The 25,996-nt window shown below is 38.6% G+C and overlaps 1 protein-coding gene across 1 annotated transcript; it reads left to right on the top strand.

Annotated features, from left to right (window-relative positions):
• The first annotated feature begins 1,686 nt into the window (after window positions 1-1,686).
• Window positions 1,687-25,241, top strand: cygb2 (cytoglobin 2). The gene is made up of 3 exons (XM_041983263.1): window positions 1,687-2,383; window positions 20,277-20,508; window positions 24,402-25,241. Exons 1-3 carry the CDS (start codon window positions 2,196-2,198, stop codon window positions 24,564-24,566), a joined length of 585 nt encoding a protein of 194 aa, XP_041839197.1. The 5' UTR covers window positions 1,687-2,195; the 3' UTR covers window positions 24,567-25,241.
• Window positions 25,242-25,996: the final 755 nt, after the last annotated feature.

Raw genomic sequence — 25,996 nt, 5'->3', positions numbered from 1 at the left:
GATCAGAAGTACTCAGTTCTGTGGTATAAGAGCTGAAACAAGGCTTGATGAGATCAGGTTATCAGAAGACAGTTTACACACAAACATATCAGAGCAAAACAAACATTAAACACACACAACTAGAACAGAGAAGTCTGTAAGGTCAACCAATCAGAACCAGTGATGTGATCAATGCTGATGGTGTAAAGGAGATTGATAAGGCACACCACCTGAATAACAGGAAACAATTTCTCCACTATGGCCAGGTAGTAAGGCAGATGGTGTTCTCATCGATGATTGAAAGAAGAAGGTGCAAGCCAAGAGCGTGGACACGCTCGTGCTCCGCGAGCCGAGTCTAAACCGTGGCCACTCCAAACAGTTTAGACATTAGTTTAGACAGTTTAGTCACCTTCCTACGTCATTTTCAGTATAAGATCTGTGTTCCTTCATCGTTCTGGATCCACATCTGGGAGGGTTGGGATCAGATTAGGACCTTGCTCACTGGTGCGAGCCGAACAGACGTGGATCCTGATAAATGAGATTGTATTTGAACATTAAATAAACTGTTATCCTGAGGAGTACTCCGAATCTTAGTCATCCTTGCTACACAAGAATGACCCGAACATCCGCCATATGCTATCACTTATATTGTCAACAGTTTGTCATGTGTAACTCTGCGGGGTAAATTATTATCGATAGATTACTCATAGGAAGTTTTCCTCGCATTTACCTCCATCCAGCTGTAAAATGTGGTGTTTAGAGACTCTATATGACAAATCCACAATGAGAGACTGATGATAAGATCATTATGCATCCCATTTTCATAGTAATAATAATTATAATAAAAAAACAAAACACACTACTGTGTCGATAAGACTTCTATTTAGACCTGGAAACGAAGCCACTTTCTGTCAAATTTTCCACCAATCAGAGAGCTTAAATTGGAGCAGCCAAAAGATCAACAAGTGATCAGAAAGTTATGCATCTGTATAAAAGGAAGAAAAATGATGCTCCTCTATGGCTGGAATAAATCCAAGAAGACGTTTTTGATGCATGGTGGTGCCAAAGACAGATGAGTTAGAGTTGGTTTTGTGAGGAGAGAAGGTAAATAGTAGCATAAATAACTGTAAATGTTAGGAAAAGTGTAAATATGTAAATAGTTTCTGTTGTGTGTTTGTTTCAGAGCCAATATTTTTTCTCCTGAAAGCTAAGACTTGAATGATATGCGGATGAGAAAAGGCTTGGTCACTGTTGATCTGTGTGGTATTTCTACAAAGTTCTGTTATAAATTTAGTTATAAATTCTGCTTTCTTCTTCTGTCGGCCTTTATGAGGCTATATCTATTCATACATTCCTTTTACATCATTTTAGCCTCATAATCTGATAACTGAGGCTGTCCTGAAAACATAATGTCTGGATGTCGAGAGTTGAGCTTCTCTTAATGCACTCATATTTGAAAAAAATCGCTTGTATTTTTTAGGGTTATTGCAACTTAGTTAACCTTTTACCAAACCTGCTGCTACAACCACTAATGAAGTCCTTGTTCCATGCATTTGCATAGCATCTAAAACAGGCAGCCATATATAGAAATACATTCTCGGTGGTTCGACGTGTCAATATGTGTGTTCAGTCATGTGTGCTGGTGGGGGTGTTGTCAAAGACCCTTAACACTCCCTCTCTCCTCCTCTTCTTTCTTCTCCAGATTTCTCCACCCCTCTTTCTCTGTACTCTCATTCCATTAGGTCCTCACAACACACACACACACCACAGCCATCGAAAGCCTCTTCTCCTCCACCACAGCAGAGGATCAGAGGAAGAGAAGTGACGGACGAGCAACACCAGCATCCCTGACAAACATCTCCCTCACGCGGGAGGAGAGAAGTGGTGGGAGGAGGCAAAATAACTGAGAGACAGAAGTTTTTAGTTGGGGAGAAGACCAGTGAGAGGGGAGTTGGGAGTTAAAGCTCAGTGTGGTCAGGAGCTCCTTTCCCCCCCTTTTTTTTCTTTTTGCGGTTGTCAGCGCTGTCTGGCTCCTCTCTTCTCTCCCTCTCTCTCTTCCTTCACCTCCTTCTTTTCATCCTACTCTTCTCTGCTCCCGACTCTCCTCCCCATCTCCCGCCGTGGGGTCTCAGCTCTCCATCTCCCTTCCCCCCTCCCTGGCTCCCTACCTCCCCCGGGCGCTGCTGGGAGCCTCCGGGCTGCTGCGCCGCAGGAGGATGTCTCGCAGGGAGTCTCCACCACCTCCCTCGCCTCCTCCACAGCTGCTGGGGGTGCAGAGGGGGGAGTGTGAGGATCGCCCAGAGCGCGCAGAGCCGATCACGGACGCTGAGAGGGAGATCATCCAGGACACGTGGGGACACGTCTACAAGAACTGTGAGGACGTGGGGGTGTGTGTGCTCATAAGGTGAGTTATTTAAACTTCTTTTGATGTGAGAAAACAAGAGTTCAATGAACCAAATCTTTACGGACATGCTCAAGTTTAGGGTTGTAGGCTTGAAATTAAAAACACTTATTCTCTTTTTCTTATATCCTAAATCTCAGCACTGACTGGGGCATTTTATTATCTAATGACAAGAATAGCAAAGGATGCAGGATCCTATTAAATTGTTTTCTGTTCTTGGAATAGTTTTTGTTTTTGCATTACACATTGTTTTCCTTCCCCTCGGGTTGCTATAGTTGTAAAGAAGAAAGTAGGGGCATAGACTACCTCTAAAATCTGACTGGCTCCTCAGGGTGCCATTCCAAGAATAGGAAATAATATTCTGACAAATATATAGTGTACACTAACCTTCACCTAAACCTCAAGTTCAAACGAATGCAGCCTTTCATGTACTTCTATATGATGTTCTGCGTCAACGTTGCAATGTTTTTATTATAATGCACATACAGAAGTGCATTTAGTACTCACCCCTCACAGTATACCCTTCACATTTTTGTGAAGGGTATACTCACTTCTGTAAGATGCTGTAAGTATGTGCATTACAATGTCATAAGTATTTTCTTACCAGTATTTTTCTATCCAAAAGTCATTAAACCACCAAATGTGGCGACAGGAAAAACATAAAGGGCCAATGATGCTGAAGAATTACTGATGAAACTGCAGATTTGACTCAAAGAAAATCTTGTTAGAAAATGAAGTGTAAGTAATTGTGCAACACAGATTCATTTTAAGTAAACAATTGTTGATAGAAAAATATCATTAGATCTTTACTATTACATATTTGTGTTTTATTTTTACATTAAATGAACACTTAAGTTGCAATAATGTGTTATTTTCTAAAATATACATTTAGAAAAAAAAGTCTAATTTACATGTGTTACATTTTCCCCTATATAAAACCCAGAACAATAAATTTAATATCAATTCACTTACAAATTAAATAAATATTTCCAGACTGCAATTAGATAAAAATGTTTTTAGATCACATCCCAATTTTTTTAAGGTAAATATTTTTTACAAAGTCTGAGAAACTGAATTTTAAATTCTGTCCTGACACCTTTAACACTAAATATTAGGATTGTGTTGGTAAGAAGAAGCAGTGTTTACTCCTTAAGCGTTGTGCTAAAACTCCTCTTAGGTATTTCGTAGTTTAGGGCCTATTAAAGGACAACAGCATGAGTTCTGCAGCCTGTTTGCATGATGCCATGTCTGACTGAGCGGCGCAGGAACAGAGCCAACAGGATGCTCGAGGCTAGCCTAAGAGGACGAAATGTAACAATACAAATGAATTTCAATCATTCCACCACTGTGCATCTGCAGCAATAGTAAAAAAGCTGTTTTTCTGAGACAGTATTAAGCTGCAGAATTTCACCAAAATGTTGGTCATGTCATTGAGCTGTGTATTTGTAAGTGGAATTGGCTACACTGAGAGTTCAAGCATCTATAGAGATGTAAATGCAGATCAAAACTGTTTTTACTATGCAAGTGTTGCCTCCTGACCTGTCATCCCAACACACAACCTACATGTGCAAATTTAAATTACTAGTTAATGCCATCATCCTGTAACAGCAGATAAAATTCATTGGGGTTAAACAATACTTCTTCACAGTCAGACCTCCACCCACTCTCTCACACTGGCAACGTGAGTGTACTGTGGGCTGCAGCGTTGATAATCCCCTGTGTTTACACAAATTTGTTCATTATCATAGTTTGTTTTTAAGAGTTGACTGGGATTGAAAACTGAAAAATATCTGCTTAGGCAAATTTTATTTATTGCAAACTTTTCACACCGGCTTCAAATGGTAACTAACAGTTGTGTATTCTGTTATATTAATGATGATAATATATATTTATAATATTTGTCTTTGCACATAAACAGCAGCATGTTTGCAAACACTGCAAAATTACATAAGATCTTCTGTTTATATAATTTTACACAATTCTTCTTTGACATATTCTAAATACAGCACTATGCTGTCAAATGAATCACAGCAAATGCAACATGAGACTAATAATAAGACTAACAATAAGACTAATTTAGTGGTGTCTCTACCATCAATATTTCACTTTTCTCCTACAGTTAATTTTTAATGTGTTGCAGCTCTGTCTGAAAGTGCATCATGGCTGTTACTATTTCTACTGGAAGATGACCTGCCGACCATTTTGATGACTAAATATGATGATTTTTTTTTAGGTCTGTTTAGTATTGAAACTAAATATGCATTAAATGCATATTAGTATAACTAACATGACTTGCTTTTTGCCAAGAACATAATGTTCTGTTCAGATCATTAAGAAAAAAAAGGCTGAATAGCTCAGTTGGCAGAGCATTCATCTACTATGTGGGAGACAAGAGTTCAACTCCCCCAGGCGATGAATATTAACACCTATCCAGTTAGGTCCTTAGGCAAGATCCTTAATGCTACTGCCTAACCGTAAGTCGCTTTGGATAAAAGCGTCTGCTAAATATCTGTAATGTAAAAAGTCCACTTAAATATCAGTTTCCACTCTACCAAAAATAATGCATGTCAGAGACTGTGCAGACACATGGGATTAGAAAATATATCTCAGTTTTATCACAGGACCAAAACAGCATAAATTATTCATGGTAATAACTTTGGGGCCTTTAAACGAGGTAAACAAAACCAACTTCAAAGGCACCAACACAAGAAACTTAACTACTACCTGGTGGTGGTGGTTGGTGGGTGGGTGGAAGGGTGGGGTGGGGATAAGGCTTTATCAGGAGGTGACATACGGTCAGAAAACAAAAATTATGTTCCTCTCTTGTTGTGTTTACCCATAATGCCATGCGCTACACCCACAATGCACTTTGCTGTGTAGTCTACTTCCTGCATTGGGTTTGCTTACAGCAAACTGACATTAGCGGTTGTAGGTGGGCCGAGGCCGCTTCTTTGACCTGAATCAGTTTCACAATTCCCCCAACGAAGCGGACTCTAACACTTTCTTATTTATTTATTTATTTATTTTATAGTTTATTAAGTAAAAATTGCGGAATCTGAGTATTTCCTGATCAAATCCAGGGCAGAAACACCGGTGGAGGCATGGGCGAGTTGTGCCTCAACTCTGACTGTGCCATCCAATACAAACTGGGTTGCATGACACGTGCCTTCTTTTTTGTCAAAGCGACTAGCAACAAATCCAGCGACTTTTCTGGTAGTATTGGAGACTTTTGGAGGCTGGCGTATATGAACGTAGTTTATTCTTCTCAGGTCCCTCCCCTGTCCAAAAGCAACCAGAAGAGGCTTCACTTAGCTGCAGCTTCCAGCTGCATTCAGAGCAGGAGATGATCGCCTCTGTTTCATGATCAGGTTGAAAATGAAACGTACAAAGCTGCTGCTGGCTGATCCCGCGCTGGCGCACCGTCAGATATTAATGTCTATTAATGAAGAATGTGGAGGAAACATTTTGAAAGTTAAAAGTGTTGTGAACTGTTACGGCCTCCTAATTAGAAAACAACCTACACTTAATAAAATTAAACTACAAAAGAGAAAATATTAACCAAAGAATTTGTTTTATTTTTATTATTTTTGCCTTTTTAAACATTTTTAGCTTGTTTTTTTTAGTCAATTTCTTCCTTTCCCATGACATTCCTCTTCACGGCAGCATCCATTACAACTATATGTACCAAGCTGTTATGCGTATTAGATGATGTCATCATTTAGCGACTTCTTGTGACTTTTAGGACAGCCAATAGCTAGTTTTCTCACTGAAGAGTTGGTAACAGTGGGTGTGTGAGTGTAATTGAAAGAGGAATGCTGATGGGATATGAAGCATTGCCAGCAGTTGCATGCTGCTGAATGAATATTGAAATAAGATACTTTACAATTGTAAGTCAATGCCTCACCAGCCATGAACCTCACCGCACATCACTGCTTACACGTGATGTATAATGTCTTTGTGAAGGTCTCATTGATTCATTTCATATTTTTTAGATATCTTTTTTTTTATTATCATGTCATATTTTACAAGGTTTTAGCTTTTAAACTGGAAGTGAATTTGGTTATTGAATACAAATGAACCAAGCATGAGATCAGTATAATTATTTTAATTAATAAAAAAAAATTAACCTCTAACAGTCTAACACTGCAATTGATAATGCATCAAAGATTTTATTATATTCTAAAGTGATTTTTAAATAAAATTCCCAGCCTTCCACAATCTTAAATATGGAAAAGAACTCAATTTTTGTGTTTTTCTTTCCATAAACAGGGACATTGTGTAATCAACATTTAAATGGAGTTAAAATAATTTTAATATTAACATATTTGCTAGTTTTGATTTGGACTGAAGTTTATTGAAATATATTAGCAAAAAAGTGGAAAAAAAGATGTAATCTTGCATTTTTCTAGCAGTTCTGGGAGGGATGACATTTTCGTCTTCTAATTACCTGAAAGGGTAGTAAATTAAAGTGACCCACAAGGCTTAAACTCAAATTTAAAAAAATCAAAACACTACTCGAGTAAGCAGACTACAGCAGTTTTAATAACATTGTATGGACTAATTTTACAGTGGCCATGTTAAACTGGACTCCTTGCATATCCTAACATTAATAACACCTGCCTCAACTATACTTTCATAATTCAGTGCACACTTACCACATATTTTATTAGCATTTCAGGAAAAGCTTTAGAAGAAAAATATGGATTAGTAATGTGTTATCTTGAGTAAATGCTTGTCATGAATATGACATTTAAGCTGAAAATATAATTTAATGGTTTTGTTTAAAGTCTGCTTTAATGAAGGACTTATGCTGTCACATTTTCTTTGTATTCAGTGGAGGAGGAATCTTTATTTTCTAGTCTGTGACAATATTTTAAAGAGAGTATTCTTTCTTTAATTAGAATGTTATGTCGTTATATTTATCTTTAGTAAAATCCATGTGCTTATCCTAATAGTATGAGTTTAAGCAGCTTGCTTCTATGGTTTTTTCACAGCATTGACATTGCTGCCATTTTCCTATATCTTTAGAATATATCTGTCAACATAATCTCAAATACTTTTCAAGGACTCTGATCTTCAAAGGCATCCACTAATTTAACCAACTGCACAGGCTGCAGTGTTATTTTTCTGTTAGACCTTTACCTTTACCGTTACAAGAAAATTAAAAATGAAGAAAAAAGAAGAAAAATATTTGAATAGTTTGATTGTCCTCAGCTAAACCTTTGCAGCATTACAGTTAATTAAACCATTATTATAATCAAACCCTGAAGGGCCTGTTTAAATGGGCAGCGAGTTGTATCCAAGGAGACTGATGCTACTGAGACAAACCGATTTTCAGTTTGGGGTAATGAGATTCCCTTAGTGAGTGAGCAGAAGGGCTACAGAGCATTGTCAGTGTGTGTGTGTGTGTGTGTGTGTGTTATACTCTTATCTGTGGATGATAACAACAGGCTTTGGCACTTAAATGCTTCCCTTCATGCCTCTGTGTCTATTGCCTTCTCTTTCAGTTTCTTTTCCATCTTTCACAAAAAGTGACATTTCAACTTCATTTCAGCAGAATGATTTTGTCCAAGGCGCCAAGCACATCACACATGCCCGTTTGACACTGGTGTAAATACACAGTGACAGCTTAGAGTTTTTCACAGTTAAGGAAACAACACAAAATGTGTCAGCGGGCAGCCAGACAGTGTTGTGCAGGAACGAGTTCAAACGAACACGTTTATTGAACACATTCGTTTTTCTGTGAAGGCTGAACTGAACGAAAAGTTTTGAACGTGACCTTGTTCAGATTATTTCAGGTACGGCAACAGATACGTCTACTTCACACAACATTACCCACAATGCATTGTGCCCTCTAACATAAACCAGCAATGCTCTAGAGCAACACAGAGGATAAGTGACTATCCTAACCCTCACCAACCACATTGGGAAAACTCAAACACTGGAAGTTAAAATCAGACGTTAAACTGAACTAAAAATAATAAAAACAAACAAACAAACAAAAAATAAATAAATAAATTGAGTAAAAGTAAGATAAAAAGAGTAAAATAAGAACAAGACATAGGACTGAAAAAAATGGTATAAAAGACATGGGTTAAAAATTAAAATATGAATGTGTTAAATAAGTAATTACTAAATATTTTGGTAAAACACAATTAGAAAATAATAAAACCAGATTGAACATAAGACACTTGCAGAGAAATAAATGCAGGTAAAATACCTAAAAAGATATTCACTTTACTAAAAAAGAAAGTCTTGAGTTTTCTTTTAAAAATGTTAACACTCAGGTCCTCTGGAAGGCGTGAACCATAAAAACTAAAAGACATCCAGACCACATTTTGGGCAAAATACTGAGTCTCATGTTGCCTCCAATGTGTGAATGTGTGCATGGTGGATAAAAAGCACTGGATAGGCTGTATATTATTATACAGTCTAAGAAATATCGCTCATGTGTGTAAATATGTAAATGTGACTTGTCATGTAAAAGTACTTTGAGCAGTCAAGACTCAAACAGTGCTGTAACTGTACAACATATCCCCCTGAACATATCCATGAGAAAGTGAGGAGGCAGATCAAGGTCAAAACAAAAAGGAACCAGAGAAGCAACTTTTACTCAAGTAAATGCTTTGGAAGATTATTTGAACAATCTTCTTGTCTCACATGTTGACCTTCTGGATGTTTTACTGGAGGGTTTGGCTGAAAATCACTGTGGTTAAAGGCTAATGCTGCAGACATCTGCATATATGTAATACCTCACCAGTATCTGTAGAAGTTTACAGGCAGATGGTGCAAATGTGAAAGCGTTTAGACTCTAACAAGATAAAAGGGACAGCTATGCAATTAACTTTTTTTCTGATGAGAGTTTGGCACCTTAATATTAAAAAAAAAAAAAAAAAATGTAACGACTGTAATCCGGAAGCTTGAAAACTGTTTGTCTTTACCTTTATTATAAATTTGCTTTGTTCACTGGTTTGGATCAGTCTCCAGTTAGCTAGAAATACTACTACACTTACTTTTGGTATTACATACCCAAACCAAGTGGTAGAAATAACTCTTCTTCAGATTTTTAATAAGATTAACTATTAACTCTCTTAACCCTTTTAACTCCTGTGAGCTTAGTCACTTACATTGTCAACCATTTCTCTGGAACGGTAGTGTGTAACTCTATGGGGTGAATTGTGATGGATAGCGTACCCTTTAGGTGATACACGGAAGTTTTTTCAGGCATTTATATCTTGTCCAGTAGATTCACAATCCAGCTGCAAAATGTAGCGTTTAATCAGAGACTCCAAACCCACCATAAATTATCCATGATAACGCCGTTATTTATCATTTTTGTAAGAATACAAAACAGATTGCAATCACTACTACGTTGCTAAAAGAGCTCAATTTTGACCCAGAAAATTTGATAAAGTCACTTAAATTAACTGTAATGTCCAACCAGGAGTTGCCACAGAAAACCAGATGAGTTGGAGTTGTAGGATAGTAGGTTAAAAGTAGCATAAATAACTGGAAAAAGCCAAAAACAGCAGTAGAAAATGAATAAATATGTTAATAGTTTCTGTTGTGTGCTGGTTTAATGCCAATATTTTTTATCTTGAAAGCAGAGACTTAAGAGAATGATGTGCAGATGAGAAAAGGATCAGTCACTGTTGATCTGTTTCATATTTCTACAAAGGTCTGTTAGTAATAAATTCCATTTTTCTTGTTTTGGTTGGCCTTCATGCTGCTATATCTTGTCATAATCTGACAACTGAAGCTGTCCTGATAAAAGAATGTCTGTGTGTTGATTGTGATTAAAAAGGGTTGAGCTTCTACATGTATTTTTATATGGAAAAAAAGACAGGCAGACCAGAAACAGCTAAATTACTTATAAATCACAGAGAAATACACTCCACCAAATGATAGAAAAGGCTGTTAAAGAGTTAAAATAAAATATTGTCTTCATGGTAATATGATATATTACTCCTGCAAATTATTTCTTTATAAAAGATGCATTATCCATTATTAGCAGTTCACATTGTATATTTTTCATTCCAGCTCTGTGAGGCACAACGAGTGTAATTATCAACAGCTGTCATTCAGTGTGTCCCTGAGGCTGACACAGGGTCAAATCTCCAGCTCTCACCACTGAGAGCCATCCACAGCATCTCAGATATGAACATAAAGTCACATTTTCATGTCGGTCCATCTGCATGGATGCATACGGAGGATAGACTGTGGCAAAAGCCTCAGCTGATTTCACCATCGCACACAAATGCAATTGCACCAAAGAGTGAGGATGCCCCAGGCTTCAGCCAAGCCCGACATATGGCATCTTTGTGAGAACAATCCTACCCTCACTGTTTGAATAAGACTGCATTGTTGAAGGAATCAAGCATGTTGTCATTCTCAGTGAAAGATACTCAGCTTGGAGATTTTCAGGCATGATTAATTGGAGGTATTTATAACAACGGAGTGGAGAAGACCCAGTAATGTCTGTATTTGAATAATAAATGCTTTGTGGTATCTTCTTTAAGCACTGTAAAAAATTTTTTAAAGGTTGTTTAATACAGCCAGCATGTAGAGAATAATGGCATTTAAAGTCTTAAGTATGCTTATTACCTGAAAACAGTCTTTAAAGACACATTATTTACATAAAAAAAAAAAAAAAAAAAAAGCTTTCTGTTTCCAACTCGTTTGATGGCACAGTGACATCTGTTATGCACATTTCTGGAGCCGTCGCTGCCCAGCATTGTCTAGAGGCTGAGAACCTGCACTATGCAACTTTCTCATCCGGGACGGCTCTTGACGTTACAGCTGAGTTTCGCTTCACATGCTAGCAAACAGAAATTAACACTCCGGCCATTTTGTACTTGCACCATGGCTGATTTAGCAAAGAAACGCAAGAAAATATTATTGGAAGAAGAGAGGAAACGAAGGTGCTGGATCAGAGCAGGAACAAAACGACACCGTTTGCTAAGTCAGATGCTGTGCTATTCCAAAAGGCCAGTGTGTTGATATCCAGTTGCTGGAGAGTGACAGCGGGCCGGAGAGCAAAACACAGCTGTAAAGTGATGTGAAGTGCAGTTTATTAGCTTCAGGGTGCTGCAGAGCAACAACAGCTCCAGGAAAGTGAACACCAAATGTCAGTGCAACATCTAAAGAAGAAACGTTTTAAAGTTGGAAACTTATGTAGTGTTGCTTTACATTATATAAGCTTTCAGTGTCAGAACTGACTTCTCAATGTAAATAAAATGTAAATTTAAATTTAAGATTAATACTTTTCTTCCAGTTTTTGCACTTATTGGGATCTCACCATTTTTCCGTCACAGAGTAGTACTGCTCCGCAGCAAACAATAGACAGTTTGGGGAGGTGTTTACGGCTGCCCCGTATACAGAGGGTACAAATCCACCCCTGGCCCCAGGTCTCGGTTGTGTTTATAGTCACAGTAACTAGCAAAAGAAGCTTTGTTGTCAGCAGACAAGCGCTGTGTCAACCGTTTGTGCATCTAAAAGGCCTGCAGACGTGATCCCTGTACACACAGTATCGCGACATGCTAGTTAGTCACTAGCCAGTTAAGGCAAATTTAATACAAACTTCTTAGAACTCGATGATGAGCTCATTTGTGTCCATTTTATTTTTTTTTAGGGGACGTGCAGTAATGGAATAAATAAAACATACTCCGGTGGTGGTGATGAAAAGTACTTTGATTGGCGGTTGCCATTTTGTTATGCTCAGTGTGTGCACTTACAGCCAACAATTCACATGATGATAAGGATGTTTTGTTTAGGTTTTAAAATCAGCACTTTTATTGATCATTTAACTTGGTACTGAAGACACCATTCTGTTTTCAGTTCAATTTTAGTAATTTATATTGGTGCCATTTATGTTGCTGTCATACCACTGACAGTTGCTTTGTAATAAACCTTTCAGATTTGGAATTTTATTTGTTTAATTTCATATACATACATGAATATGTCTGTTATTATAACCATGTCATACCATATCACCATCAAAGGAGTTTAACACTACAATTTAAGAAAAAGAAGAATGTAAGAAATAGAAAGAAATTATTTTTTTAATTTGGGGACCCATTAAATTTCCCAGGGACCCACTCAAATCTCCACGTCCAAATCACGTAACTTGTCTTGGATGAAAAAATTAGCCCTAAATGAATCTCTACCTGTTCTTTTATTCTGTTTTTTTACCCCTTGTTGTGTGGAGCACAAATCAGAAAATGGATAACAGTTCATTATCTGATTTTTTCAATCAAAAATAGGAAAAAAAAAGTGTTTTTTCCAGTCCTTCATCATTAAGTTTAAAAAAAAACTGCCAATATTCTAAATGGCTCCTTTCTGTAGTGGGAGGCACTGAATGTATCGTCTTCCAGTATGAACATTATACTTTATGTATTGTGAGAGACGCAGTAATTACTTTTGTGTCTGTCTGTGTAAACAAGATTTGAGAAACTTCTACTCTGCTTTGTGTTCAGACTTGCTGTGCTGGTTTTACTGCTGGGATTTGTGCTGGTGTGTTAAAAGAAAACACACTTCCTTCAGTTTTGAAAGCATAAATACTTTCTGATGTTTGAAAGTCTATCTTTTACACACTGAACTACCAGATGGAAACAAAGTTATCCTTCGCCTTGTACTTTGCTATCACTGTGCCTGCTGTATTTTCCTTTAGTGTGAATTAGACTCTGCCTCAGCTACAGGAGATTAGGCAAAAAAAACTTTTGAAAGAAAAACCATAAGAGGACAAGCTCTTTTATGAAAGCACACCAGTTACCTTTCATGTTTGCCAAAGCAGAACAAGAGCTACTAGACAGTCTAAATTATTTCTGTCACAAAACAATAGAGTCTGTACATATCGTGACAGCTGGTAAAGCCAAGAAAGAATTGCTACAGGCAAGCTGAGCCTTTCATAACCGAGGATGACACAGGATCTGAAGAATGTGGATGTAATAAGGATTTAATTTCTGTAGCCTTCCCAAAGATAAAGTTATCAGAAAATAAAACTTACAATCTCTCTTCCAACTTTAAAAATGGGATGGTGACTCATCCAGTAATTCTTATCAAAATGAATGGTCACAAATAAAAATGACTAATTCAAGAATTCAAGTATGCAACTAATACAATTCAAAATTCTGCACAGAACTCTTATACAGGACAAAGGATGTTCAAGATTGGTCTGTCACAATAAAATATCTGCTTATACTGCACTGATAACATGACTTCCATACTTTATGGTCCTGCAAATCTTTTTGCAGATTCTGGCTTCAGGTATGTGAAGACATCAACATGGTTTAAATGTAATATGTCTGCAAACCCCACACTGTGCCTACTAGGGACTTGGGTGAAATTAACATGGTAATTAACTCTGCACACATGATCCTCATGGTCTAATGCATCACAAAGAAAACTATTCTTGTGAACTGGAAAACCAAAAACAATCTGTGTATTCAACAGTTTAGGAACCTCTCACTAGACCACATCAGTATTGGTATTACATCAGTATTAGTAGACAATGTCTGTCTCTTTAAAAAAAATCAGTTAGCTGAATTTCACTCCCTCTGGTCCCCTGTGATTAGCTCCATCACTTAGTGTAGGTGGGGGATTGTGACCTTGTCGCTTTGGGGACTGGTTATTGTCAGGGTATCCCTAATGGCTGCGGGTCCTTGGTGGTTTCCCATTATGGGGATCAGGGCTGCACCGCAGTGGAAGAGTCTGCACAGAGTCCGGCCATGTTGGATGCTATGGTGGGTGTTGACCCTGGGCCAGGTGGCCAGACTATTCTGGGATGGGCTGGGTGGGGATTCTAGGCTCTGGTCATGGGGTTGGCCCTCTTTCTTGGGGGTGGACTGGCCGGTTGGTGCCGGGGGGTCTGGACCTGCCCGGAGTGTGCTGCCATAGGGTGGGTTGGTGCATGACCTGGTGTCTTGGGTATGGCCTGGGGGCAGGAGGGGTGTAGGGGTTTGAAGGGGGGCTAGGTGGGGTTTGAGAGGTTGGACGATGAGGTGCTGGGGTGTGTGTGTGAGACTGGGAGGTTTGTGTGTGCATGTGTGTGTGTGTGTGTGTGTGTGTGTGTGTGTGTGTGTGTGTGTGTGTGTGTGTGTGTGTGTGTGTGTGTGTGTGTGTATGTGCCAGGATGAGTGGGAGAGCCCAAAGATATAGGTGTGTATGTGGGGAGGGGAGGGATCACATGCACTTGTGAGGGAGGCCTGGGTGGGCCCAGGGGTAGTGTGCTGTGGGTATAGGCTCTTCCACTGTCCTCCTCCCCCTCCTCTCCTTCCCCCCTAGGCATGTGGTTGGTGGGTGCCTTCTGGGGTTGGTGGCAAGTCATTGGCTGCAGTTGCTTTGTGCCCTGGTCATGGGGGATGGCTGGTTGCCCCTCAAAGTTGGCTTGAAATATCTGATTGAATTTAGGTGTAATATATAAATGCCTAAATTTATGAAACAGAGGACCACTTAAATAGGAAAGGATTAGCGACATCAGGCTGTTGTCACAAATTACCATCTCTGATTTGGAGAAACTTTGTATCCTGAAAAAGCAGCAAACTAGGCAATAATTTGAGCAAGAAGAGGGGCTGATAAGGAAGGGTTTTTCAAAAACAATAGCACGTCATCTGCATATAATCTAATTTATATGTATATTTATATTTATCCAACCCATCTGAACCATAAAATTTGTGGACCTAAGTCCATTGGTTATAACTGCAGCCAGTGGTTAAGTATATAGGACCTTCAACCATCTAACAAAGCCATCACATTAGCCAAACTGTAAATTATAAATAAGATCATTCAGTGGGGTCATAAGCATTTCCTGCATCTAGGCAAATCACAAGACCACCTATTGTCTGCTGTTCAGATATCTGAAATATATTTAGCAGTCTTTTAAAGTTGTTATACGAAGGTCAGTGAACTTTTACTGAAAGATTTAAGTTCCCAAATGTATTGAAATCTCTGTATTGATTTTGTACCCGACTGTGATTTAAGTGACTTTGAACGTGGCATGGTTGTTGGTCTGAGTATTTCAGAAACTGCTGATCTACTGGGATTTTTACACACAACCTTTCTGGGGTTACAGAGAACGGTCTAAAGAAGAGAAAATATCCAGTGAGCAGCTGTTGTCTGGACCACAATGTCTTGTTGATGTCAGGGGTCAGAGAAGAATGGACAGACTGGTTGGAGGTGATAGAAAGGCAACAGGAAGTCAAATAAGCATTGGTTCCAACCAAGGTCTGCAGAATAGCATCTCTGAACACACAACACGTCCAACCTTGAAGCAGATGGGCTACATCAGCAGAAGACCACACCAAGTGCAACTCTTGTCAGCTAAGAACAGGAAACTGAGGCTACAATTCACACAGACTCACCAACACTGGACAATAGAAGATGGAAAAACATTGCCTGGTCTGATGAGGCAACATTTCATCTCCACATTCAGATGGTGGGCTCAGAATTTGGTGGAGACAACATGAAAGCATGGATCCATCCTGCCCTGTATCAGTGGTTCAGGCTGCCGCTGGTGGTGTAATGGTGTTGGGGATAGTTTCTTGGCCCATTTTGGGCCCCTTAGAACCAATTGTTGCTGACCATATCCATCCCTTTATTACCAGTGTAGCTAGCTAGTGTATCTTCTGATGGCTACCAGCAGGATATTGCACCATGTCACAAAGCTCAGATAATCTCCAACTGCTTTCTTGAACATGACAATGACTTCACTGGCCTCCACAGTCACCAGATGTCAATCTAACAGAGCAGCTTTGAGATGTGATGGAACAGAAGATTCTCATCAAGGACGCAGCCGACAAATCTGCAGCAACTGTGTGATGCTATCATGTCAATATGGAGGAAATAATCTCTGAGGAATGTTTCCAACACCTTGTTTAACTGATGAAACCGACAATTAAGTCAGTTTTGAAGGTAAAAAAGGTCCAACTTGGTGTTACGGCCCCTGCTGTTTGCAGACAGCTGTGGCCGTTTGTGTTTGATTAGGGGCGGCAGAGTGCTGCCCAGAGTGGCCAAGGCCAGCGCCTTTGTCCCCACCCCTGTGTGACTGGCACCCCTCTGGACCAGTCGGGCTGCAGCCTACGGGGAAGCTCAGGCTGAAAAGGCTGCAGCCGAGGCAGGTCTGGAGAGGGGGAGAAACCAGAATGGCTCCGGCCTCTCTCCCCCTCATGTTGTGCACCGGGTGTGTGTGTGTCGCGACCACCTCCCTTTCACAATGGGTGCTTAAGTGTTTAGTTGAGTTAAGTTTACTTTGTGTTTGTGTTAGAGCTGGGCTAGGTTAGCGTTTTATTGTGTTGTGACGACGGTCACTTTAGTTATGGGCCTGTTGCTTATGTTTGGTTTTAGTTTCCTCACCGAGTTGCAGTTGTGTCTGTGTGTGCACTCGGTGAGTGTTTGGTATAGGTTTTGGTTTGTTTCTTTCTGCAAGTCCGCTAACCCCAGCTCATTATTTTGTTTTACAGGTTGTCCATCACTTTCACGGGAATTGTAAATAAATGTGCTTTTATTTTGAAGTAACATCTGTCCTTACCGTGTTTCTTTGTTACGCCCTTCCCTACCCCTTAAGTCGTAACACTTGGTACTGACAACGTGGACCTGATGAAGTGGCTGGTGAGTGGAAATATGTTGGCAATTTGGAGCATTAATGAAGAATTAATCTCTTAAAATTCTAATCCAAAATAAAAAGCTGCAGCAGCCCTTTTTGAAAAAACTTGAAATAAACAACAACATTAAATGTTTTTCTGTCCTTTCCAACTCTGATAATTAACGACAGCCTAACATGACAACAGTCTTGCAAGAACTTCAACAATTATTCTTCACCTTTCAATCAATTTTCTTTGAGTAAAAACATCTAAACACAAGTGGTTGTAAAAGCTGAAAAATATTACAAACACATCTTTTTAATCTTCCTAATATATATTTGTTAGATGCCTTTCTGATGGCTGCGCTCACATACGCCAAACACTAAACAAGCCAGAAAATTAGACACCACTTTCAGTACACCTGCATCCAATTAAACTGTGAGAGACTGATCAATTTCAACTGCAGGGTCTCATCAACACTTCTGCACTTTAAAGGTCTCTGCTGGGAACTTCCTGCTAAACTGATGGTGGAAAGGCAAATTATACACTTCACTGACAGGAAAAGGCACATGTAAATTACTAAACTGCACTTTACAGAAGGAGGCAGAAAAGATTGATTAAGATTTATGGCATGCAGAGCAATTAAAAGCTACAGAGTTATCTTTTGTTTGCTGAATAACATTTTTGATGATAGAATTAAATAGGGAAGATAATGACTTTATGGCTTCTAGCCAATTGTTTCTTGGGTCTGTACAGTTATAGTATATATTGACATTAATGTTTTGCTCTCATTATCAGTATATCACCTGAAGCAGTATGTTAGTATCCGTGGCAACGCTCTCCAATGGTTTAAGTCATACCTGGCCAATACGAGGTTTTCTGTAATCATTGGGGATCTCTGCTCTTCACATGCATCCCTCTCATGTGGGGTGCCACAGGGGTCTGTTCTTGGCCCTATTCTCTTTTCATTGTATTTGCTACCTTTGGGGTCAATTATGAGAAAACATAATCTGTCTTTTCATTGTTATGCTGACGATTTGCAGGTATACATGCCCATGAGACCAAATGAAAATACTGCACTTACTAAGCTACTGGATTGTATAAATGGTGTAAAGCAATGGGTGGCATGGAACTTTTTGCACTTCACTGACAGCAACCCTGAATGTATCTTGTTTGACACATCACCTATGACGAATGTTTCACAAACTGTAGTACTCTGGCCTCCTTTTTTAAATCACATGTTAAAAATCTCTGAGCAACATTTGACAGTGGGCTCAAATTTGATAAACAGATTAGTTATTTTGTTAGAACAAGCTTTTTTCAGCGCCATCTTTTGGCCAAAGTGAAGCCCTTTCTCATTTGGCAGGACCTTGACAAGGCAATCCATGCATTCATAAGTTTGAGACTGGACTACTGTAATGCCCTTTACCTTGGCCTCAGTCAGTCTTCAATTTCAACTTGTAACAGACGCTGCTGCCTGATTTCTAACGAGCACATTCAGACGTGAACACATAACCAATGTGCTGTCGTCACTCCATTGGCTTCCAGTTCATTTTAAAATTGATTTTAAACTTCTGTTGTTTGTTTTAAATGCCGTCATTAGTCTGGCGCTCCCCTACTTGTCTGAGATTTTAATTATCTGTAATCATGGCAGGGCCCTGGGGTCTTTGAGTCAGCTTCTGCTAGAAGTCCTAAGGTTGAGATACAAACGTTTTATGCACCTCTGGAAGGTTCTTAATACCCTGCAGCACTGTAGCATTTTCCAATTGTATTTCTATGTGTTTTAATTATTTTATGTTTTTATGCATTATTTTACGTTTTAATGACTCTATTGTAAAGCACTTTGAGTTCATTTTGGTTACTGTAAAGGGCTATAAAAATAAAATTTGATTGAGTGATTGACTGATTATATTCCAGACATCTATGGTTTATATTTGCTCTGATTTTTAAGATTTAAACCTTTTTAACACAAACTGAAAATGTGGTAGAAATGATGGGTACATCATGACATTTTGTTTGGTGGAGGATACCTCTCTTGTGCTTGTGGAGTTTTTGGCTGAGTAATAAAACAATCTATTTTTGCTCTTAATGTCTGTAAAGTTGACATTATAATATACTGGCCTCAGTAATTGGCTGTTGTGGTGCTGCAGTGTTTTAGCAGGAATATCTGGATTTGATAGCATAGGATTTTTAAAAATTTTTTTATATGTCTTATTTAATTCGTTTTACAATTTTCTTTTCAAATAATCTTTGTTTGTGTGTTTTGGATCCTAGTCAGCTGGTAACTGAATATGCTCTCAGCCATATACGGGGAACCTGACAGAGACAGCATGTAACGTGTACTCTTGTAACTGTCACAGCAATAATAGGGTTGGGTCTAGGGATGTCACAATGACTTATTTCCACAATATATGAAGTTATTAAAATGCTACAATTAATTATTCGTAAAGGTCCCTCAAAATCATGACTTTGCGTAAAGGATCATATCTGAAAAATAACGGCTGATGAGCACAACTTCTGCATGGAATGAAAACAAAGTTACACGACATCTGTGTGCTGCCGCTTGCATTACATTTTGGTTCTGTGTGAGTTGCAGATAATGCATGTCACCCCTCCTTTACACCAGGTGCGTATGCGCCACTTTACGGCTGCACTACGGTTTTGTTCCGATCTCCGTGTCGTGGCAATTTTTATCGGGAGCGTGTTAGGTGTAGAGTGCCCACGAGTGCTGTTCATCTAGCAGGATCCATGAGATCCCAAAATAATAATAATAAATCAATATTCAATATCTTGTTAGATGATGGCTGCTGGCAAGAAGGATCTTCTGTACCTTTTTGTGTCTTGCAGGGAACATGAAGAAGCCTCTGACTGAACACACTGTTTTCTTCACTGTGTTGTGTACAGCAGAAGCTCCCAACCTATTTTCCTAGAGGACCCCCTTCATGCATGTTTTACTTTTTACGAAGCATATATGTTTGTAAAAACATTGTTGTACAGCAGATTTTGTAAATTTGGTAAATTAAATGTCCAAATGATCATCTTTAGCAGATACACCTGAACTCTCTCGAAGTGGACATGGCCTTAATTTCACCAATCACACAGGCTCTGTGCAGTGAAAACCTTGCTCTTTTAGGGGAACCCCGTGGGGGGTCAGGGACTCCAGGCTGGGAACCACTAGTGTAGAGAATTGTGAAACAATTATGTTTACCTAATTCAGAAACACACTGGGTTTTCCAGGTCTAATATTGTTTCTTTAAAAATTATTTTGGATTCATTTAGTACTTTTCTGATCTTTTAACAAATATTATTTGCCTCTTTAGGTTCTTTGTCAACTTTCCATCAGCGAAACAGTATTTCAGCCAGTTTCAGCACATGGAGGACCCTGAGGAGATGGAGCGTAGCAGCCAGCTTCGACATCATGCCTGCAGGGTCATGAACGCCATCAACACTGTGGTGGTCAACCTGCATGACCCAGAGAAGGTGTCATCAGTGCTGGCTTTGGTGGGAAAGGCCCATGCTATCAAACACAAAGTGGAGCCCATGTACTTCAAGGTAATATTAAATCATAATCCGCTCAATTTAATCTGCTACTTTGGCCTGGATTTTCTTTTTCTGATTGTCCACAGGGGAGTTGTTTCACAGTGAGGAGACATTTTCTCATTTGGGCAAATCAGTGTGGAAATTAAACAAAATAGGTTGTGTCCTAAAAGATCATTTTCTATTGCCCTCCATCCTGAAAAGGTGGTATTATAATGGAGTTTTTTTCATTTATCAAAAGCTCCTTGACATCTAAGACCACCCCATATATTCTCATAGTATCCTTATTATAATACATACTAAATTTTTAAGGGATATTACATTTTCACCTCAAGCTAAAACAAATATTCCCTCAGTTTTACACTAATCTGTTTAAGCTACAGTATTATAAGAGAAATATGTCTAAACTGAAGCCCCAGCTTCAGTTTCACAGTCTGGAAACTACTAACTGACTCAGAAATGATAAAAGGACGAATTTTATGTAAAAAGTAAAACAGAATCAAAGAGCAATTCAGGGTATTTTTTTTTCCTGCAGTAAGCCTCTGAATCCCCACAATGAAATGAAAAATCCTGCAGGTCAGTAAAACACAACTTACAGTTATTATCATGAAGCTTGTCATGTAAATAAATAAATTTCAGAGAAGTTTCGTTTCTACTGATAAAGAGCAACTCAATAGACAGCAGTTATGGAGTAACAAAGAATTAGATAAAAAATTAACACCAATGTAGAAAACATAGCTTAGATACTCTAACTTCTACAAACCTCGTAAAGGAGCTGATAAATGAGTTAAAGTCAAGTTTCAAGATGAAAATAGTGGCGAATTAGTGGAAGCACATAAAACTGAATCTGAATGAAATGCTTTATAGTGACTACGTCTAATAGAAGATGTGATTAATTTATGTTCAGTATGAAATCTGATGCACTTCCCTCTTCATCTGGTTGAAGAGGGAAGTGCATTATTTCCCTCTTTAAGTCTTTTGAATGCTGTCTGCAGTCAGTTTATGAATGCAGCTGTGACAAGATGGCCTTTAATTTAAGTTCTGATGATAAATTTATCTATCTCTTGAAAAATGATTGTACAAATTAGTCCCAAAGTGCATTCCCTGAGCTTTTACTCCCATATGCAAGGGTGATGTTACTTTCAGACAAATGTAATGCTTAAAACCTCTTTCCTTCTTTCGTTCTTTCTTTCTTTCTTTCTTTCTTTCTTTCTTTCTTTCTTTCTTTCTTTCTTTCTTTCTGCTTTTTATTTTGAACATGTGCAAGTAACCAAAAACAGTAAGCTGAAAAGAAACAAAAACAGGACAAAAACAAAACATGAATAAATACATAACAAAATTAAAACAATACAATAAACAACAATATATAAACCCAACATGTCTAAAATGGATTTGGCTGACGCATAAGCTTATTTACACCTACCCCAGGCTCCCGAAACACACGTTTACATAAAGGTATTTACAAAAGATAGAAAATAAATAATTTAATTATTGATATTTAATATAATAATAATAATTGAATAATATTTTTTTCAAAATGGGGCCTTGAGTGTCCACATGTGCACTTGGCACTAGAACACATGAACATGATGACTGAACATGGTGTTCGTTATGGACAATCCACGACGAGTACAGAAGTCCAAAAACTGAACACCACTTGGATTTAGATAAACTGTAAAGCCTGTAAAGTCTGAAACAAGCTTTCGTGTTAAGTTGGAATTGTCTTTTTTAAAAATACTTTCTTTTCTAACATACAAAACAAAGCAGCAGCACTCCAGTCTCTTAAACCAAATGGTACATTAGAAAGACACAAGAACCACGCTATGCTGACAACAAAACAATTATATGCACCTCTAGGTAGTTAGAAAGGTTTTCTAAATTAAATATTTGAATTAACTGCACCCAGAGCATCTGGAGCTATGAAATATGCAGTGATTTCATTATAATTCTGCATCCACGATTGTATAAAATCAATGAAAAAAGGAAAGCTATTAACACTAAGGTTTTAAAAGACTAGTAGACTTTGCCTTGATGCTTGGTGAGATTTTCATATTCAAGACAGGCAGTATTCTTTCTGTTCTAACAGATATAATGCCTACTCAAATAATAGATTACTTATTCATGTGAAATTCATAGAGACAGGTTAAAGAAGTGTGAAATAAGTCCAAGGGATTTATCAGGTCACTTCACTATAACCTTAAAACTACATTAAGATTGCAGACAAGCTGAATTCAGAAAAAAAAAAAAGATAAAGGAGGAGCTAAAAGAATACATAAACAAGGACGGGTACATAAACCCAGTGACCCTGCAGCATGCAGGATGCTCATGAACAAGGACCAAACCCATGCCACAACTATGTGAGTTTAGGTTTAGTGATTTAATGAAGGTTTAAGGTAGAATGAGGCTGATGAGGTTAATAAGGTGGATCATTTAGGGTGTCATGATGACATCCCAGGTGGCGGAATCTACCCCTAGATGATACCTTAAAAACAAGGGAAATAGAGGTTAGATTAGTAAGAGAGGATGGAAACAACAAAGAGGAAGAGGGATGATATCTGGAAGAAAGGGATAGATAGAGAATAGAGGATCAAGACATGGATGCAAAGTGGGTGAGGGACCTGGCTGGGGTGTGGACCTATGTCTGTCCTTAAATGGGTGGTTTTCAGTGGCGGCATCTGTGGTCTTGAGTGGGCTGGTTCCTGGTGTGAACAGATATCGTAGTGTTTCCTCACAGCAGTGTCAAGCCAGATGTTTACTTCCTTAACAATATGCAGTGAAGAGACAGAAGGGTGGGGGGTGAATACAAGTTGTATGTGTGGATGAGTGAATGTGAGAGAGAAAAGGATCAGGAGGGTGTTTTACATTGTTAGTTGGGTGCTTTTATGTGTATGAATATGTATGAATAAAAATTTATTTGAATTGATATACTAGAAAAAGCCTAAATAGGTGTTCACTGTAGTGGACACTGTGCATTAAAGGGTTAAATCCAGCTCCTTATCGCTATGCTCCTGTCCTGTAGAATCAGCTCTTAGTGCCAACTCATTGTCGCCCCCTCAAACAATTATATTTCTGACTCTAGGAACAAACAGTAGACTTGACCAATGACCTGAGAGATATGGTTCATAAATAACCAGAAGATCCTGAATGTATTTTGGCCCTAAACCATATTTTCACACAGATGTGAAAAGACAGTGGGCAAAATTCTTATAGACATAAACATTTATCCATTTTCTATATCGTTTACTCCAGTTCAACATCGTAGAGAAGCTGGAGTCTATCCCAGCAATTAGCAGTCGAGAGCCAGGGTACACCCTCGACAGGTGGTGGCAGTAATGCACCAATTTGTTTTTGCCAACTGCCAAAAAATATGAAGAAGAAGAAGAAATGCAGCACAGACATTAGGGTTTACTGAACACACTGAAGGGAGAAAAATGAGAGCAATATGGAGAAACAGATAACAGGGATGAAAGAGGGCCAATATCTTGCACTTGGTTTAACAGTAAATGTGTGTACATCTTCCTCATGTCTGTGATGTTATGAGTATAGCAAGTTACATTGTTATAAGCTATATAGTAATAGTAAGTTTTATTAGAACTGTATATATATGTAAATCATGAATAGTAGGGGCCCCAGAATGGAACCTTGGGGAACTCCACAGTTTATTATAGTTCAGTTACATTCATTGTTACTTATAGCGCCAAAGTAGTCCCTGTCTTGGAGATGGTACTCCAAACAGTTAAGTACTTTGCCAAAGTCACACCCAATTTTTCAGTTAGTTTTGTCTCTCTTCTCACCTTTGCTTTCCAGGTATCACTTTAATTTCATAGTTTGATTGTCTCTATCATCTCAACAGTTTATTCTTGCTCTTCAAAGTTTGACCCCCCCCAAAACCTCTTTCCGTTGACCAGATCCTGTGCGGAGTGATACTGGAGGTGTTGTCTGAAGAATTCCCGGAGTTCTTCACAGCAGAAGTGCAGGTGGTGTGGACCAAACTGATGGTCGCATTGTATTGGCACGTGACAGGGGCCTACACTGAGGCTGGCTGGCTCAAGGTCTCCAGCTCGGCGGTTTGAAGAGTGAGGAAGAAGAGGGGTAAAGGAGTTTTCGATATAGAGCAAAGAAATAAAAATGACCTGTGTTTGATAAAATGTGGAGGGGGAGTTTTACGAGGATGGTTTCACAGACATGGATGAGATTAACGTGGTAATCCATGCAACATTGTTTCTTGTTTTGGTCGCATTGTGGTGCTAAGCATTCGCAGCCAAAGTGTTCATACACTGCAGAGGTCAGCTGACATCAAACCATGTAGCCAGACATAAACTTACTCTTCCATTTCAGCTTATGTAAGTGGTGCTTTGGTGTGTTTTCACAGAAGAGGCTATCGCTGCTAAAGCTGACTATCAGTTTGTTTACGGTTAATTCTAGTTGCTGCCAAAAGTGTATAAATCATTACTCTGTGTGTAGCAATGAGCTCTCTTTTCTGCCAAGTATCAGACAAACAACTCTTAAAGCTTTAATGAACCGAAAGATTTAATTACATTTTTGTTTTTATGACCTTTCTTATCCCCCTGTCTTAAAGCCTGTTGAGTTTTCCACTTCAGTAAAGCACGGATGCAGTTTAAAATGATAACAGTCACAGAAATGACGATTATAAATAATAAACACAAAAGTTTGCTGACAGTATTTAAAACTGCAAACGTTTAAAAGTTGCACATTTAAAACACAATTACATGATCTCTCCATTCTGACAAATCCTTTGGTACTTGTTGTTGATGTTTGGCATTTTCATTAGCAAAACATCACCCAGATAGCAAGAAATGTTTGGCCAAATGTGGCCTTGAGTTACGGTGTTGACTAAATGTGAGAGTGGCTGCCAAAGTGGCCACCACAATGTGGCCCACAAAGACATTCCCATAAGGAAGGCTTCTTGTATTAAGACCACTTCTGGTCCCCAAAATACTTGCTGTAATCCATGTCCAGGCCAACAACTGACATCTGGACCACATGTGGACCACAACAGACTCACTATAAGACATAAGACATAAGTTTGAAAAGTGGCTGGGATTCGGCCCAAACATGTCTGCTATCTGGGCAGATATGAACCATTTTAAGAAACCTATATGATTAAATGCATTCAGCTGCACTTATATCCTGGCTTATTAAAAAAAAACCTGGTTAGTTGAAATTCTGATTGGATGGTGATACAAAATTTAATTTAGAGCCCTACCTTGGACCTAATTGGACCTAAAATGACATTTTTAATTTAGCATCATAATATTCCCAACCTGCTTAAACCTCTAATCTGTTCATAGTTAAATGCTGTGCTTCCTTAAGTGTGTAGAAACCTCCAAGTTTGCCTGGTGCACTGCTTTAATTACTAACCTAACAATCTCCTTGGGCTTTTGGCTCTTAAAAGTCTGTGTTTAGTAAGCACCCAGCTGGGTCAGCAACACCTACACATGCAAATGTTGCAGATTATTACTTTACAGAGTTCATTTCTGTG

Source organism: Melanotaenia boesemani, chromosome 4 (genome assembly GCF_017639745.1).
Source record: "Melanotaenia boesemani isolate fMelBoe1 chromosome 4, fMelBoe1.pri, whole genome shotgun sequence".
NCBI lineage: Eukaryota > Metazoa > Chordata > Actinopteri > Atheriniformes > Melanotaeniidae > Melanotaenia > Melanotaenia boesemani.
The sequence above is the reverse complement of the archived record's forward strand: the minus strand, read 5'-3'. Positions and strand labels throughout refer to the sequence as shown.